We start from the raw sequence: 18390 nt of genomic DNA on the forward strand, positions 1-18390 counted from the left end.
AAGGCTTACCGTATACCATGCCTAGTGTGGCCAGACTTTGACATGCACTGTGAAGGAAACCTCACACACACCGATTAACTCAGGGGTCGGGGGCGGTGGGGAGAGGGCCAGCCCTGGGGACAGCAGATGTGAAATGCAAGGGTCCCGCTCCAAAAGCCATGGCAGCTTTAGCAGAAAGGCAGCACGTCCAGCCAGGCAAGCGGTAAGGACACTAAGCAGACACCCCTCTGAGCTCCGCTGCTCTCCGCTGCTTAGAGCAGGAAACATACTGCCCAGGCCAGAGGGAGCAGCCCAGCTCTGCAGGGTCTCCGTGGCTGCGCCTCAAGGGGAGGGCCATGTGGGCTGCTGGCCCCGAGCGCCTGTACACAGGATCTCGGGGCAGGGGAAGAGAGATGGATTGATTCTGACGGTGTGCATCTCACCACAGTAGAGATCCTACAAGAAAGGGCCTGGGAAAGAAGCAAACACTGATGAGCGCTGACCATGGACCAAACTCGCACAGCCACCTGGCAAGATGGGTGCTGGGATCCCATTTTAAAGATGAAGAAGTCAAGGCTATTGATGGGAAGGGAGGTGAGACCCAATTTCCGATCCCACAATGGTGGGTTAGATTAACAGGAGGGCTTCGAGTGGAAAACCACGGAGCTGTTTTAGAGGACAAAACAGTGTTAACATTCCTCCCATGTCTTTCAATGCACACTAGCTGCAAAAAAGCACTCATAGATGTGTCCGTTATCTTAATGAAACAACTATATATACAGAATACAAGAAGAAAAAATAAACCTCAAAAGATGTAAAAGTGTAGTATTTCTTTTTTGCTCCTCTGCTTTTTCACATTTAATAGCATGCATTCAATATGTATTAATTCAAAATAAGCTCCCCCAACCCACCCACCCAAGAAAGCAGCAGGCTCGGAAAAGCTTACTAGCCCAAGACCCTGTAGCTTGTCGCTGGTGGAGCTGAAGCTTAAACCAACTCGAAGGAGTGCCAAGACGGGAGCCTTTTTTATCCCACGGCCGCACCCTCTCCCAGAAAGCAGCTGCCGTTGGCTCAGAGGCTGCTGTTCAAGTCAGTATTCCAGAGTAATCGTGGGGTAACCGCAGCGTGCCTGGGAAACCAGCTTGGTGCCAGGGAAGCAAGGTGGGTGCTCGGGAACGGTCGTTTCCAGCTCCTCGTGAGGAAGACCCGCTGTTCCTAAAGTCTGTTTCTCTGCTGGAAACAGAAGGGCTTCTCCACTCCCAGCGGGGTGCAGTGCCACACTGCTGGAGACCCTGTGTGAGGCTCCCGGAACCTGGCGGTTCCACTTCAGCAGACGGGACATCAAAAGCCCACCCTGAAGTGGGTGACATTCAGGAGACAAGGCTGATGGGAAAACAAGAGGCAGCACAGAGGCAGCTGGCCTCCACATCCACAGCCTGACTGTAGGAGTGCTCAGAGGGGAGCACGGACAGCACGGGGAGCGCCCGCCAGCCTCTCTGAGCCTTGATGGGCCAGACGCTAAATAGAACCAGCACGGGGTGAACCAACCTGGTCCGAATCCCAGTTTGTCTACTTCCTCTGGCTTTGGGAAAGGTACTGAATTTCTAGAAGCCTCCGTTTGCTCATCTCTAAGAGCAGAACAATACTGCACAGCATCTTTTTTTCTAAAAAATCAATATATGTCAGTGCCCCACTCATATAGGTCCTGCAAATATGACCTCTCACCTAGTACAACTCCACTTAGCAAGCAATGATCTAACTGTATAGCAACCCCACGATACCACATTGTCCTTTCACTGTAGTCGGCCTTCAAATAATCTAAGTTCCTTTTTTTAAAAAAGATTTTATTTTTAAGGGTACCTGGGTGCCTCAGTCATTTAAGCGTCTGCCTTTGGCTTGGGTCATGATCCCAGGGTCCTGGGATCGAGTCCCACATCAGGCTCCCTGCTCAGCAGGAAGCCTGCTTCTCCTTCTCCCACTCCCCCTGCTTGTGTTCCCTCTCTCGCTGTGTCTCTCTTTGTCAAATAAATAAATACATAAATAATCTTGGGGAAAAAAAAATAACAGATTCTATTTTTTTTTTTTTAAGATTTTATTTATTTGTCAGAGAGCGAGTGAGAGTGAGCACAGGCAGACAGAGTGGCAGGCAGAGTCAAAGGGAGAACCAACTGAGCCAGCCAGGTGTCCCACAGATTCTATTTTTAAGTAATCTCTATACCCAATGTGGGGCTTGAACTTAAAACCCTGAGACGGAGAGTTGCATGTTCCACAAGCCGAGCCAGCCAGGCGCCCCTCAAATTGCCTAAATTCCTTATCTGGGTACCTCATTGTATAGTTTTCTGAAGGCTTATGCCTTATGTCAGGCAATCCCTACAACACTTTGATACCCATTTTACAGATGAGGGGCCCAGGGCATCAGGCTTAGTTCACGAACGAGTAAGTAGCAGAGACGAGTCTCGAGGCCACCGGTTCCCAGCCAACACCCTGGCTTCAGCTCCTCATTTTGGGTTCCCGTCCAGACCATGAGCTGACTCACCCTTTCCGGACACAAAACCTGACTGTCCTCTCTCCAGAGTTAGAACAAGTCCTCACTGTAGGAGTCATGCTCCAAGCTCCTCCTCTATGACAAGCAAGCATTCTTTCGACAGCGTTTCAGACACTTTCATACGGAAGGCTCCTTGCTAAGCTCTGAGGAACAGAAGAGGAAGTGAATCAGGGTCCCTCCTGGAAGCGTCTGACTGTTGGGGCCATACTGAGTTCTGCCACAGACCTGTTGCGGGCAGGCTCACCGCATACCTGCCACCCTGAGGAGCAGCCCTGAGGACTCCAACCCAGCAACCCGAGCTGCCTCTCCCTGGGCCCGTCTTTCCCGTCAGCACTGAGTTGTATGGTACCCACCTCCCCGCCCCCACAAATTCATTCCCACCCAGAAGCTCAGAATTGGACTTTATTTAACACTTTTTTTTTAAAAGATTTTATTTATTTATTTGACAGAGAGATATCACAAGCAGATGGAGAGGCAGGCAGAGAGAGAGAGAGAGAGAGAGACAGAGAAGCAGGCTCCCCGCTGAGCAAGAGCCCGATATGGGACTCAATCCCAGGACCCTGAGATCATGACCTGAGCCGAAGGCAGCGGCTTAACCCACTGAGCCACCCAGGCGCCCTGGACTTTATTTAGAAACGGCATCTTTGCCTGTGTCACCAGAGAAGGATGTTGGGACAGAATCATCAGGGAGTTAGGGTCAACGCTAAAGTCAACACCTAGTGCCCTTACGACAAGAGGAAAGGCTCCGGGAGACACCCAGGGAGGTGGCACAGAAGGAGGAGAGGGACAGACGCAGAGACTAAGCCTTGAGCCACAGCCAAGGGACGGTGAGGACTGCCAGGGCCACTGGAAGCTGGCAAAGGCCAGTACGCATTCTCGCCGAGAGCCCTCGAAGGGGGCGCATGAACTGCCTAGTGGACACCTTGATTTTGGACTTCAGGCCTCCAGAACTTTGAGAGAATACATTTCTGTTGTTTTGAGCCACCAAGTTTGTGATCCTTTGTTACGGCAGCCCTAGGAAACATATAGTCCCCCCGAAACTCTGTCCAGCAGGGCAGGGGGCACAGCCTTTCCCGAGGGCGTGGCCTGCCTGCGGGCAGCTGCACTACCGTATGCAACACACTGAGACAGCTGGAGCCTGAACTGTCCTCTGTCTGAAGCTGAAGCCTGGAGCGCACACACCAGCTCGTATGCACACGTGCACACACGCACACATCCACGGCCCACTTTCAACTTCTAAGAATAACGTGCTGCCAGTAAAGAGGTCCAATTTGGTCTTAGAATTGGCTGACTCGTGGGGGAGGTTCCGTTGTGGTTTGGGTTGAGATCTCTTCCTTCCCTGGCACCGCTAGACAGCAGCGTGAACCATCTCTCCAAATTCGGGCAGCCTGACATGGGAGGGCTGCTCAGCCTTGCGGCCCGAGCCCCGTGCTCGTCGAAGCTTGCAAACAAGAGAAGCCTGGCAGGATGCCCAACCTTGGACTGGACATGAGGAGCATTTTTCTGCCCTCTCTGGGCTCGTGGCTGCTTCTCCTGGATTGAGACTGCTGTCTCCCTGCTGGCTCACTTTCAGCACTCAAGGGTATTTTTATTAAAGTCCTCTGGAGTGTTAACACAACAAAATGTAAAACTGGTCCCCCAGCATGTGCTTGGCTGGGCAGGGAGCAGCCACCTCCAGCGGGAGGGGCTGGGAGCCGCAGGTGGTCTGGGAGCATGTTCTCACCCTGGCTTGGCCACCCACACTCCTGAACATCCACCTGCCCACTTGGGTCCTCACTTGCTAAAGGATGGGCAGGCAGGCAGGCTTCTCAACCCCTGTGCGGTGCCAATACCCCGAGCTGACAGACTTCTTTCTGTGCTACAGGGAAGCCTGCTTGCTTGTTTCACGCTCATCCTGCATTCATTTGGCACCACTGCATGCCAGATGCTGCCCAGAACTGGACTTGGTAAGGAAAACCAGCACCCGGTTGGCAAGACAGGCACAAGGATGGTGGAAGAGAGTGAAGGCAATGCCAAGTGCAGACATCAGGTGGAGGAGAAGCAGGGAGGGTGTGGGGAGGAGCTGGAGTGGACCAGGCAGCAAAGGCCAAGGGAGAGCCCAGGGAAGGAAGAGGTCTGAGCAGAGGCCGAGAGAGGGTGGCAGGCCAGGCTGGTACAGGAGAGGCAGTCAGTTAGGGGCCAGATGGTGAGGGAGTCTGGAGTCTTTCCAGGAGGCTGCAGGATGCTGGGCAGGCACAAGGGCAGAGCGGGGCCGTGCTTGGATCTGGCTTTCTTTAGGAAGTGTCATTTGGACATCTAGGAAGTGGATAGGGGGAGGGTCCTAGGGCCGCCAAGCCTCCTGCTTTCAGCTGGCTCAGAACGCTGCCAGCCATTTCCCCATGTCATTTTGAACAAACAGGGGTTGGTCTCCCCTCTCTGCCTGTCCTGGGGTGATAATCAGCAATATTAGGAATGGGGGGTTCAAGTCTGGGCCCAAGGCCCTATAGCTGTGTGATCTTCTGACTTCGTGGACCTTGGGCTCAAGCGTCGTAGACAGACAGCTCTGCCGCCTACCAGTGGTTTCATCTCGGATCTATCACTTAAGCTCTCTGAAACTCAGCGTCCTACCTCTAAAATGGGCCCATTACCAACTGTGACGACAGGCATTTCACATGTTAGAAGAGGAGTCCATAAATGTAAAAATATCCAGCACAGTGCTGGCTTAACACAAATCCTCCATACAAGTGCGCTTCCTCTCCGTATGTCACAAACTGGGGGTAGGAGCTGAGGTAAACTGTTGTCAGAGCACAGGCAGGAGGTGTGGGGTGGGGGTGGGGGGCCCAGAGGAGCAGCTGGGCCGGTGGGTGGGTGGTGGGTGGTATGATGTGAATGTTAGGGGTTCTGTCAGTTTGTCTACACAACCACTGAATTCTCCTGCAGCTAGAAGCTGTCCAGAAGCAGGAACACTCATGCCGGCAGACCAGTGTGGGCTTGGGCAACAGCCTGACGTAAGTGGATTTGGCTAGGCGGCTGGAGCATTGGCAGCCGAACACCGAGCCCAGCAGCCCCATCAGCACAGTGTTGAAGGTACTCCCAAGACTCCGGGTGTTTCTTAGCAACTGCCCTATTTGGGGGAACACGGAGTGCCACCACGAAGCTAGCTTGGAAGCATGTGCAAAACAGCTCCCCCAACCACCACGCAGTCCCCCCCACCCCATGTCCCACCAACAGCCTGGCCCCCTCAGGTCAGCCGCTCCTTCCCAGAGCAGTGTGACCAGACTAGAAAACCTTCCTGAAGCTATCAGCTACCCAACCGCCCTCCCTCACTGGGCAGCTTCCAGGACCAAAAGCTTCCAGAAAGGCCCTGGTTATCCCCTCAGCCCCCAAGCAAAAGTGTAGTTGCCATCTGTTGTACTTCAAACCATCTAAGCAGCTGACATGACAGGAAGGGGACAAAAAAGACACCTAACAAAAACACCAGACCCCTAACACTCAGAGCCAGAGCTGGGCATGGGGGGGGGGGGCATGTGGGGGGGAGCAGCTTTGATGTACAAAACACTCCTGAACAGAGCCCAGGAGAGATGGGTCTTCTGTGGAATTTCACCACCAACAGAAGCCTTCCAGAAAGTTCCAGGATGCAAACGCTTGCTGGACTTTTGTTCTTTCTCCACTCTGACAGACAGTAGTACATCATTTTATCTTCATAAAATTTATTTTGGGGAATTAGAGAACTCTGCCAGGGCCAGGCTTCTTGGCACAGGCAGGCGATCTCAGATATGTATTATTAACACGAACATTTTCCTGTCGTGATTGCACACCCAATTTAAAATAAATTATCCAATTAAGTTGAGAAGGTGACGCGTTCTACTTCCAGGAATATGCTGCCAGAGACACTGTCTTGACTGTTCTCCCCTGAACCTCTTCCAATTAAGCAGAGACCGTTCGGGACACTGTGAGGATAAGCTGGGATGTTGCTGTGGAGACCGGAGCGTTTTTTCATCATATCGCCGTTGCAATCTCCTGATGAGAAGGGAGCTGGCAGAGCTCTCAGCCTCCCCCTGGGAGGAATGCTCACCGCCAACAACAACAAGGACAAAAGCTCCGTTGGACGGAAAAAGGACGAGGGATTGCGTCAGCTTCCAGGTCTCCTGCAGCCAGCTCCGAGAGTCTGCGGCTGGAGCTTCCTCCGGGGAGTCAGCTGCCCCGCGTGCAAGCCGGCCGTGCAGCCCCACCGGCGGGCAGATCCTGGGAGGGGCACGCATGCCCTGACCTGAAGGGGCCACAGGGCCAGCTCGGGGCCAACTCAGTCAGCCCCGAGAAGTCGGTATATGCTAACCTGGCCAAAAAGATTGGGGCTTGGGGGGACAGGGGGTGAAGCGGGACACCATGAATGCCAAGAAGAGCATGGGGAGATAAAGAGGTTTCTTTCTAAAATGCAAATCTGCCCACAGCACTCCTGCGCTTCCAGCCGTAGCCATGAAGTTCAAACTGTTCCACATAACGCACTGCACACTCCGTGCCCCACTCACTCTTCCCACCCCATGTCCCCCTTGTTCCCTGCAGAACCCTGGGACTCCCCTGGGAAGCCAAAACTCAAACTGCTAGCCTCATGCACATGTTGTTCCCTTCATCAGTGCGTCCCTCCCCAACACGGTCCAGCCTGATCAACCCAATCTCATTGCTCCGGGCCTGGGCAGGTGTCCTGACCTCCGGGGTCTTTCCCTCTGCCTTTACTTCCCGCAGCTGCCCTGGAAGATGCTGGCGCCAGGGCCAGGCTAGCACTCTGCTCTATGCCCACGCAGGTCTGTCTCCCCAGCCGCCGCACAGCCAGCCGAGGGCAGCAGCTGTGTTTTTAAAGGTAGGGCTGAACCTGGGAAGAAAAGAAGCACAGGTGAAAGAAAGAGGGAAAGAATATCTTCTCGAGAGGGATGGAGAACTAAAAACCTCCCAGAAGCTACCGAAGACGGGGGATCCCAGCAGCACGTTATGCCCCTCAAGCGTGGGCCCACGGGTGTGGGCAGTTGATGGGGCCACTCACAGGCACACTCTGGGCTTTGAGCTCTCTCTCCTCTCCACTCCACCGTGAGAGGTTTAAGAACCAGGTCTGAGTTGTTAACGAGTGAAGGAGTCATTAATCTCGTTCACAAAGCCAATCTCTGAAAGACTGCAGAGGTTGTAGAAGGACCTCTAGAAGAATCCATTTCACTCTAAGAGAAATAAAAAAAATCAAACCATACCCCGCCCCCCTTCCCCAAATTCCAACCATCAGAACTACAATGAACAAAGCCACATCCCAGGACACAGAGTGAGACTATGGGAAACGAGTGGGTTGGGGAGGGTGGTCTTGAACTGAGCAGGCAAGAACTAGCTGGTTTGGGGGCTCATGGGCTTGGACGCAGCCTCCTCCCCTCATCTGCACATTTCCAAAACTGACCGGGCGCCTTCGGTCCATGCCTGAGGAATACGACGGGCTGCGTCCTAACCTGGGCATCACTCCTTCCTTGGAATTCTACCTGGGTTTGCCCAGCAGCCTCTTCAAAAGCTATACGTGGGGGCAGCAGGTCCTTGTCAGTGCGTAGCTGCAACCCCCTGACCTCCTAGCCTTCCCTAATGGTGTGTGTGACGGGCAATCTCCAGATACGCAGACAGAGGAAGGAACACCAGAGGTCTCCTATCATGGCTACGGCTAAGCCAGGATGGGTCCAAGTTCCCATTGGAACTATCAGACCCATTTTAGGAAGGAAGCTGAAACTGAGAGGGATCAGGCAGAGCACTCACAGTGGAGCTGGATTTACACCCAGCAGTCTAGCCCCAAGTCCATGCTGTGAACCACCTTGCTATAGTGATGGATGGTGGGGGGGGTGTGGAGGGGATTGGGAGGGGAATTAAAGTGTTTCAGCCCCAAACAGATACAATTAGCCCTTGTACCATTCGCTCTGATGCCTTCTACAAAGTACTGCACACATTTTCCACTTTTTTTTTTCCCCTCTGTCCATGTCTAATATTCTGGAATGAGCTAAAAATATAACCTACAACAACAACAAAAAATAATGGCATTCTCATGCTTGCAGGAAAGCTTCCCTATCAGGACACACCAAGGGAGGGGCAGTTTGAGCCAACAGTGAGGAGATGCAAGCTAGCAACGGACAGAGCAGCCAACGGGAGAGAAGAATACAGCCGAAAGGGTGGGGAGTCACCAACCTTAGGCCACCTGTAGAGCACACTCTGGATGGATGGACAGGACTGGAGAATGGAGGAGGGGGCTGGGGAGGACGCTGAAAGGCAGAGAGGGTCACACCGAGAGCGGGGAACCGTGAGGAATGCCTGCGGAGCATGATGGGACACAAGGAGGAGCAAGTGGCCAGGAGCTTCCCATTCACAGACCCTCCTCCATTCCGCCTCTCAGGTCAGAAACCAAACCGTGTGAGACTGCCACTTTTGTGGGGTCCAAATGGCCAGATGATGGCAATTTGTTACGGTTCAATGTATACACATAGTCACAGAGTAACACTGGCAAGGTTGAGAAAAGTGCTGAGCATGGGGGCACCTGGGTGGTTCAGTGGGTCAAGCATCTGACTCACGATTTCAGCCAAGGTCGTGCTCTCAGGCTCGCGGGACAGAGGCCCTCATCGGGCTCCGCGCTCAGCAGGGAGTCTGCTTGAGATTCTCTCCCTCCCTCTTCCTCTGCCCCGTGCCCTGCTCTCTCTCTCTAAAATAATAAAATCGTTTTAAAAAGTGTTTATCACGAAATGTAAAATCTACTATAATTTTTGTAACCTTTGCATTTCTCCCCTTTCCCCCTCCCCCCCCTCCTCTCCTTCATTCTCTGCCCCCTCTTCCTTCCTTCCTTTGTATTTTAAGCTATATCAGGAATCTAATGATCACACTTACTCATCACTTCAGGGCATTTCATGAGAAAGATTCAAAGGCCTGTGTGCACACATGTGTACCGTGTACATGCCTATGTATAGTGTGTACACGTGTGTACCACACACATGTATATTATATATACTTGCATGGATACCGTATACATGTGGACGTGTGCTGTGTGCACATATGCATATTAGCATGTGTACTGCATACATGCACAGGTACATTGGGCTTACACACATACATTGCCTGCACATATGTGTTGTGCACACACATATACTGTGTGCATGTGCATGCATGTTGCATACATGTGCATTGTGTGCATGCATATGTGCATGGCACACCTGCGTGCAATGCACACACATGTGCAGTGTGTACACACATGTAGCACACACGTATCGTATGTCCATGCGTGTGTCTTGTGTACATGTGAGTGTACTGTGTACACGTGGAAGGAAGGACATAAAGTGTCCTCCCGTGGTGGCCACGCCTGTGTGACTCGCTGGACAAGAGCTGCTCCTGCCCTCACTGTTCACATGAGCTGGCTGCTCACAGGTCACGTGGCCAAACCTCAGGCTCAGCGCCGGTGGGAGAGGAAAGGGCAAGAGGGCGAGGAGGTCACAGCGACCACTCAGACCCCGGACCCAACGGGAGCAGGGCCGTGCGGTACTGCAGGGCTCAGTAAGAAATGAAAATCACCTCTGTGCTACCTAATTGCCTCCTCGAAACTCGGGTGTTCAGGAGGCAAAGAAAATGAATGGCCCAGAAGGTAAAGTGTTTGCCTTGTGGCCAGGAATGCAGGCAGACAAGTCAGGTCCAAGTCCGAGTCTACTGCTTCCCAGAGAGGCCGGGGGTCCAGCAACCCGGGCTGCTGCGTTTAAATGAGGCGAAGCGTGGGAAGTGCCCACAGCTCCAGGCCTTAGACACAGAAGGTACCAAAGTGTGCTGGGCGACTGAAGCCCCGAACCTGCTCTCCCCAGAGAGTTAGAAAGTCTGCCCAAGGGAGAGCAGGTGTCTTCTCCATAGGAATGGCTCTACCGGCCTTTGGATGAGTCCCTTGCAGCCCAAGGTCTCCCTTCATGCTGAAGACCCAGCATCCTTAGCCCTAGTGCCTGGGCCACAAGGAGAGTCGCAGGTACTGAGACAGGGCCCCTAATCTTTGATGTCTTGAATTAAAACAATGACATTTTTCTAGTCTCAAAGCCAGGCTTTTAGGCACCCTGCCAACAGGCAAGACGACTGTTTTCCTTCAGAGGGCTCCCCCCCATCCCATTCCCATTGTGTAACTTAGAACCTGGGGAAAAATGCAAAACAATAAACCATCTGCGAGTCTTTCAGACGGTGCAATTTGCAAGAAATGCTTTTACTTCTTCGTAGGACTCTGCATTAAGCCAGGACTAATTAATTGCTACATTAAAGGAAAGCACCTTTAACATTTCAATGACATAATCATATGTAATTACGATCATATAAAGGAACACTTTATAATTAATGATGTCTCCACTTCCTGAAATGTGTAATCCTTCTGTCTTGAATTCCAAAGAGGTTGGCAAAAGGCAGGCACTAAATATAGATCAGGAACTAATATTTAAATCAGCTTTTAATTCACCTTTCAATACGAACTGCAAATCCAGAACAAAAGCTTACCCTTATTAGGACTCTTAAGTCTTTGTGTCTGTGGGGCTAAATATACAGCACCAACAGATCCTCGCAGAGAGGGCCAAAATTACAGGCCTGAAATGATTACCTCTGAAGAGCAATAATTTTGCCCTCGCAGCCACATTAACTGCTTTTCCAGAAATGCATTAGAACTCACCCCAACTGTCCTTGCTTGGCAACTGGGCTGTGTCACCACTTAACAAAGCACTCTGTCTCCTCTCTGTGACTTAAAAAGGAAAATGGCTTTCCTTTTAATTAGGGAAATTTCCCACAAAGGTGCAAAGCCCGGGGTGGTAGCAAGCATCGTTCTTTCTTTCTTTTTTTTTTTTTTTTTTTTTAAGATTTTTATTTATTTATTTCAGAGAGAGAGAGACAGCGAGAGGGAATACAAGCAGGGGGAATGGGAGAGAGAGAAGCAGGCTCCCCACTGAGCAAGGAGCCTGATGTGGGGCTCGATCCCAGGACTCTGGGATCATGACCTGAGCCAAAGGCAGATGCTTAACAACTGGGCCACCCAGGTGCCCCAGCAAGCATCGTTCTAAGCATTGAACGTGTTTACCTTCATAACAATGCCGAGATGGCACTAGTATGATCTCCCTCATATAAATGAGGACACTGTGGCTCTGAGCTGCTAAATAACTTGCCCAAGCTACCAACGTTCCAGGAAAGACCCATCTGAGTGAACGGCAGACCAGTCGGGATGCGCAGACTTTCTAGATCTTAACGTTCATTCTGTCACTCAAGCAACTGACAACAAGGGAGGCCTGAGAACCTCCTGACAACTAATTTCTACTGTGAGCAAAGGTGTGCAGCAACCTCTAAGGGAAAATGCAGACGGAACAAAATTCGACCCATAGGAACATGCAAAGGGCTTCTAGGAAAAAAAAAAAAAATCCCTATGGCACAGCTTTCCCTTCCACCAGAAAAACCTGCACAAATTGCCTCCATCTGATGTTTCTAATCTGCTTCATGGTCCACAACCATCTGCTTTCACCAGGGAAAGGAGCAGGCGGCGCTCCACGCATGCGAGGCTCGAGGGTTTACCTTGTCATAATAGTATCGAAGGGCTCTGCTCAGCTTATCGTAGTTCATGTTCGTTTTGTTCTTCCGCAGGCCCCACAGTTTGGCCACTTCTTCTGCTTTGAGGAGCTTGAATTCACCATCGTTGGAGGTCCAGCAGATCAAATGCTCATGTTTCTGGTCCAGCAGCAACTGCAACAGGAACTGCCACAGCGTGATTGCACTCTCCATACCTGCGGGGGAGAAGGCGGGCAGAGCCGTCAGCGCGGGTGCCCACCTGGACGGCGGCCGGGGGTGGCCTCGGGCCGGACGCCTCGGCTCCTGCCCTCCCTTCCACAGGGAACCCAACAAAACACAGCTTTTGCATCGATCCCACAGGCCACTCGGACTCAGGTGCCTTCTGGAGGCATTTTTGTAAACAGCCCCGATTCAGAAATACCAGGAAGCCCTGTGATCCCTGTAGTCACGACACGCGTCCCCTCCAGCCAGGGGGGTGGCATCGGGAGGAACGTGAAAGCGATTCACGAGCTCCCACTTGCATGATGAGTCCCCATTCCAGCGAGTCCCCTCTTAACACCGGAGTCTGTTCCCAACCAGACTCTTGACTGCTTTGTTGGTCAGTCTCGGAGCCCGTGATCTGCTGTGAATCTGGACCCCATGACGAGTGGGGGCTGGGCTCTGCCTGTCAGCGTGACTACATGCCGCGCTGCCCAGGGAAGGGTCTCTGTGGGGCTGCTCGGCGTCTTCCCCGGACTTCGAAACTGAGCGCGGTGCCACATGTCTCGGGGGCCCAATGGACACAGCTTTGTGAACTGAAGGATCACCACCGCCACGTGAAGAGCCCTTTGCTTCACCAGACATTTGTCCTGTTACAGATCAAACCCATGGCCACACCCGCTCCGATGGGAAAAACATTTTTCCCAGCTATGACAGGATTAGAAAATACTCTTTTCCTTTGACTCTGGTGTAGACTTTGTAAGGGCTTTTCCTTCTGTCTAAAATGCTGTTCCCTAGCCTTGGAGCCTAGTAAACTCCTACTTACCTGTGATGACCTAGTTGTGAGAGAACTTCCCTGAAGAAATTTTTTCCCCTCTTTCCCCAGGTAGTTCCTTATCTTCAGACATTTGAGGACTTTCATGGCAACGGGCACTGATTCTACTACTAATACTAATGCACTTATTATATCCACGGTTGTTAAAGTAGTAGGTGACCAGGATTAAGGGGGGTAATTCATCATGACAAAGCACTGAGTGACATCTGCACCTGCTGAATCACTGTATCATACACATGAAAAGAACACTGCATGTTAACTATCATGGAATGAAAATAAGATTTAAAAAATAAAAATAAATCCTCTCAACGAAGGGGGGAGAAAACATTCATCGCATGAGGAAAGAGGTGGTTGGGCTGGTCCCCTGTCACAGCTGGACACACCGAGTGCCCCGGCTTTCACTCTGGGCTGAGTGGGGGTGAGTTGAGGGGTGCCGGGTTGAGGAAGCCAGGGATGACCAGAGGGTGGAAAATTGGCTTCCAGCTGGAGTTTCAAAAGCAAGCTGGGGGTGGGGACCGAACCAGAGAGCACTAGGGTTCCCCACAAGGAGAGCAACAAGGAGATGCCGAAGCTGAGGGGTACTGAGCAAGGGGCATGAGTCCAGGACACCTGATAGCCAGGATAACTTCCTTCCAGGACCCCTTTGGGCCACTGGTTGTGTCAATTCCACAACACCTTCCCCGCATCTTCTTAAAGGGGCAGCCTTCAGGTGGACAAGTTACTTTTCTCCCACATGGGAACGGACATGTCACCATCCAACAAGCACTCACTTCTTTCTTCCTTTTCACATATTTAGCCAAAAGAACACATTATTTTTTTTTCTCTCTAAGCAACCACGGGCTTTTCAGTTAAAGGAAAGCAGATTAGGAATGATCTCCAAAAACCCATAAGGCATTTTATTTATGGCTCTTTAAAGGAGATAGTCTTTCCAGAAATGAATCTTCGCCACCATGGCCACTCGGTCTGTGAGACAGTAAATCATGTCACTGTTAGATCAAAACCGCCCCTGCATTTCAAGAGTCTCGTAAGCACAACTGCCGTGATGGGTGGCAGCTGCCAGCCCGGGTTCCTAATATGACCCACCCTCCTGATTATTTGTGGATAAGCCACAGGCTCGCTTCTCATCGTTGGCACTAAGAATTGCGAACAGGCGTCTCAAATTTTTTGGTATTCTTTTGGCCGAACACTTCAGACAGTAAGCTTTAAAATATCTTGGAAACTTCAAGCAGATGCTCAGAGGAACTGCTCCAAAGGGCAGAAGGCTGCCCGTGGGTCTGGAAGTCTGGAGGGCAGGGGCGGCCGGGCCTCTGGCTCGGGCACCAGGGAGGGAGGCGGTCAGCCACCTGCACGTTCAAGGACTCAAACCAGCATGTTCCAGATGGGACAAAGGAAACCTATCTGTGGATTCGAATGTATTTACACTTTCTGCTTCTGCCAACCAGGACTCCTAAAGCCTCTGGTGCTGTCTGAAACCCCCATTCATGGGACCCCAACCCCAGGTATGGGAACCATGTTCTCTGGGCATAAGTTAGGAGGATGAAACGTCCTCCATCTTCCTCCCCTTCTCCTATTGAAGTGACCACACGGCCGTGCACGAGGGGGGGCGGGGGTGCAGCTCTTTCTCCCCACCCCAGTGAAATTTGACCTTGACCATAGGACTCCATCTGGCCAATGCAACATTCACTGGAAGGCATGACCATGCTGATCCTGAGCCAAGGTCTAAGAAGCGCCACATGTTTGCACTTTTCCTCTCATGCTCCTGTCCCTGCTGTGAGGCCACTGCCCCGAAATGAAACACAGGGAGCCAACATGAACTCAGCCCAAAGCCTTGAGCCCGGGCCCACGACCCACAGGCTAAGGCAGCATCCCTGAAGCTCACCGCGGGAAACAGAAGTGCCATAGTGCACCAAGGACGCATGGGGCCGGTTGTCAGGTGGCACCATGGCGGCCAAAGTTGACTATGACAACATGCAGTGTCTCTGCTTTCCAAAAATTCTCTCTTCAAAGGAGTGCCGTTATCTTCGCACTGCAGGGTCGCATTCACAATCGTGAAGTGCGTCTAGACATGAAAAACACATGCTGAACGGTGCCAGGGATAGGGGTGGGGGTTGGCTGACCTGATCTTACTGCGAGGGCCACCAGCTGGCCAAGGAACCACCAGGGCCTTAGAGAAAGGCAGAAGAAGAAAAGAAAAGAGGGTGATGAACAAGAGTAGAGGAGCAAGTGGTGAGGGTGGGGCCTCCCATCAGGGGCCTCCTGGGTTTCTGGAGTAGAGGAAATGGGCCAAGGGAAGGCACGGAGCTGCGAACCGGACTTCACAGAGCTGCCCCTGCCAAGCGCTTAGAGACCAGCAGGGTGGGCCTTGGAACCTTCCTTTCCCAGCCCTCCCCCCAAGTCTCCCACACTGAGGTGTCACAGTCCGACGACCTCTGAGGACTGGAGGATTCCTTAGAAGTGTGACTGCCACCACTCTACAGGCGGGGATCTTGGCATCAAGCCACTCTTGCGTAAAGCACAGCAAGCCGGGTGCGGGGGTCCTCATTCTCGCCTTCTCCAGCTTTGCTGGCCACTCCTGTGTCCTCACTGGTCTTCCAGTGTCAATGAATGTAGAGCACACACATCTTTATTGTTGGAAATCCCAGCCACACGCGACTCAGAAACCTGTCCTGGGAGTTTATAATCAAACCTACAAACAGGTCGTCCCCTTCAACCATGGGCAGAGGTAATTCTGGGATGGGGGGGCGCGTGGCTCTAGGCCCTCCCAGCGCTCTCGGCACTAATCACCCAGATGATTAAAACACCATTAAAACAAGAGGGTATGTGGGCAACGGGTGGGGGGTGGGGTGGGGGGGGTGGGGGCGGAGGGCCCCCAGCTGACATCCCTGCGATGGTTCTCTCCATTCAAGGGCACTTGCTGTGCTGCTTTTAGCTCCAATCCTAATTTATTTTAATTACAATTAAATACATTTAATCAACATTTACTCAGTTGTTTCCACATACAATTACGCTCACAATCTATCACCTCTGCCTGCGACAAATTCTGCCCCCTCTGGGACACTGGAAAAGATTCTAACGCCACGACTGGGAAGCATGCCCTTCCAACAACGACCAGCACTGAACATATTCGCAAGTTCATCCAAATGAGTACTTCTATCACCAGAGAAAAGTTTTTAAATTAATTCTTTTCTTATTCTTTGACACCTAGAATCTTTAATAAAGCACTCGGTCTTAAAATGCAGGTACAATAAAGTCCAATTTCTCCGGCTGCCATCCTAAGGAACGTGGGCAATCTAGACAGCATACTGTAGCTCTTATTAAGCAAAAAGTTCAAGAAAGAGTGGATACTTGAAGTTTACGTTTGATATATTATTATGCAAACGGAGACCTGCTTTAAGTTAAAATATTTCCTCAGCCTAACCTCCTGCAGCGGGAGTCCCCACAATCCCCTGCTTAAAATATGCAGAACACATGAAAGAAATTGCTACAGATCTTTTAAAAATATTCCCCACATCGAATTTTTGCTCATGAGAAAATGCTTCTCTTTCCCCTTCCCCTGCCCAGACCTGATCTTGAACGTACACAGTTTTGTCTGGTCGCGTCATGCCATTCTTTATGCAAAAATCAAACTCTGCACTTCAATATTTAAGAGATCAGTCCATTTCTGATCTTAAGAGAAGAGGTGCCTCCCAGCATCAGACACTTGGCCTTCCTCTGGCTTCCCCTCAAAGAGGACAGTTCCCGCCCTGGCCAGACCCACCTCCAGAACAAAGCCACCCGCTGGTTGCCTAGCGCTCCTCTCCCTTTGTAATTTACAGCCCAGCTCTCGCCACACACGGAAGTTTCGTTAGATATTTAAAACAGTTTGTCCAATTTGAATAACACACATACTTCCTTTTAAAGGAGCGAGGGGGGAAATAGGTTCCCTGTGTTGACAGATGATTTTCATTAAAACTCCTACTATATTCTCCCTTCAATATAAACAATACTGGATATAAGCTCCTTAAGGTTTATGATTCTTACATAATGATAAAACAAAGTTTACAAAGCAGATGCCTGCCATGTCCCATTAAAATTACTGATTAATTTTATATGTGACAGATGATGTTTTGCTGAAAGATGTCCCAAACTCACAGCAAGGTTATGGCAATGACTGAGCCAATGAAGCCCTTTTGAGTAAGATATATTTTATACCACTATACCCTATAAAGATTCAATTCTCTCCCCACCTCTTTCTATATATATATATATATATATATATATATATATATATACATACATATACATATACATTTTTTTTTTTTTTGAGCGTTCACATTATGCCAAACACCATCTGGGTATTTGGGAGGGATCAGTGAACAGAAGAGACGAAGACCTCAGTCCTCATGCAGCTCACATCCCAGCGGGAGAAGACAGGCCATACACAACAACAAACATAGGAATATTGACTATAGTGTCGGGAGAACAGCTGTACAGGAAAACACAGCCAGAGCAGGTTAGGGGGGTGGGCACCTGGGGGGGGCGGGGCTTGAGCAGAAGGTCGTGGAGAAACTTACTAAGAAGCTATGGGTTGAGAAATTCCTTTGTGAAAGCAATTCTGGGGGTACCTGTATGGCTCAGTCAGTTGGGCGTTTGCCTCCAGCTCAGGTCATGATCCCAGGATCCCAGGATCCAGTCTGAGTCCTGCATCAGCAGGGAGTCTGCTTCTCCCTCTCCCACTCCCCCTGCTTGTGCTCTCTCACTGTCAATAAAATCTTTTTTTTAATTTTCAAAATGAGTAACAACATTGTTCTCATGCAGATATAAAAATGAAAACATGGTAAAGATTTTATTTTACTCACTAATCGAGGAGGGAACTAGACAGACCTTGTAACAAGGTTAAAAATATCCAAACGGCAGAAACATTTGTAGATCAGAAACACTGAAATGAAGGTACACAGGGGGCAAACCTGAGGGTGGGAGAAAAATCAACTGAGCGCTGAGAGAGAAAGACAGAATAGAATTTGCATATCTATAGACAATAGCTACTTTGCTGTCACTTATCTATAATTAACAGAGTTGTAAATTAGCTTCCCGAAAATCAGAACCACATCACCCAGAGGGTGCAGTGTTTCACGGAAGCACAATTATTCCCTACAACCTGCAGCAGTGAGGGAGTGAGCCACTTTGTCTGGAAGGTTGGGGGTGGGGGGTAAGAGCAGACGCAGGAGCCAGCCCCTCTGGTTTCCAATTCAAGTACCGGTCCTATCTGACTGTGGGACCTTGCCTAAATTCCTTAACCTTTCTGTGC

The 18390-nt window shown here is 50.9% G+C and overlaps 1 protein-coding gene across 1 annotated transcript in view; it reads right to left on the reverse strand.

Moving 5' to 3' along the window:
• Positions 1-18390, reverse strand: part of ELK3 (ETS transcription factor ELK3) — a 67330-nt gene that overhangs the window by 27649 nt on the left and 21291 nt on the right. Inside the window, exon 2 of the mRNA XM_032346707.1 lies at positions 12077-12285. Coding sequence (XP_032202598.1) covers positions 12077-12283 — 207 coding nt within the window. The 5' untranslated portion in view covers positions 12284-12285. The remainder of the gene's footprint in view (positions 1-12076; positions 12286-18390) is intronic.

This window comes from Mustela erminea, chromosome 6, assembly GCF_009829155.1.
Source record: "Mustela erminea isolate mMusErm1 chromosome 6, mMusErm1.Pri, whole genome shotgun sequence".
NCBI lineage: Eukaryota > Metazoa > Chordata > Mammalia > Carnivora > Mustelidae > Mustela > Mustela erminea.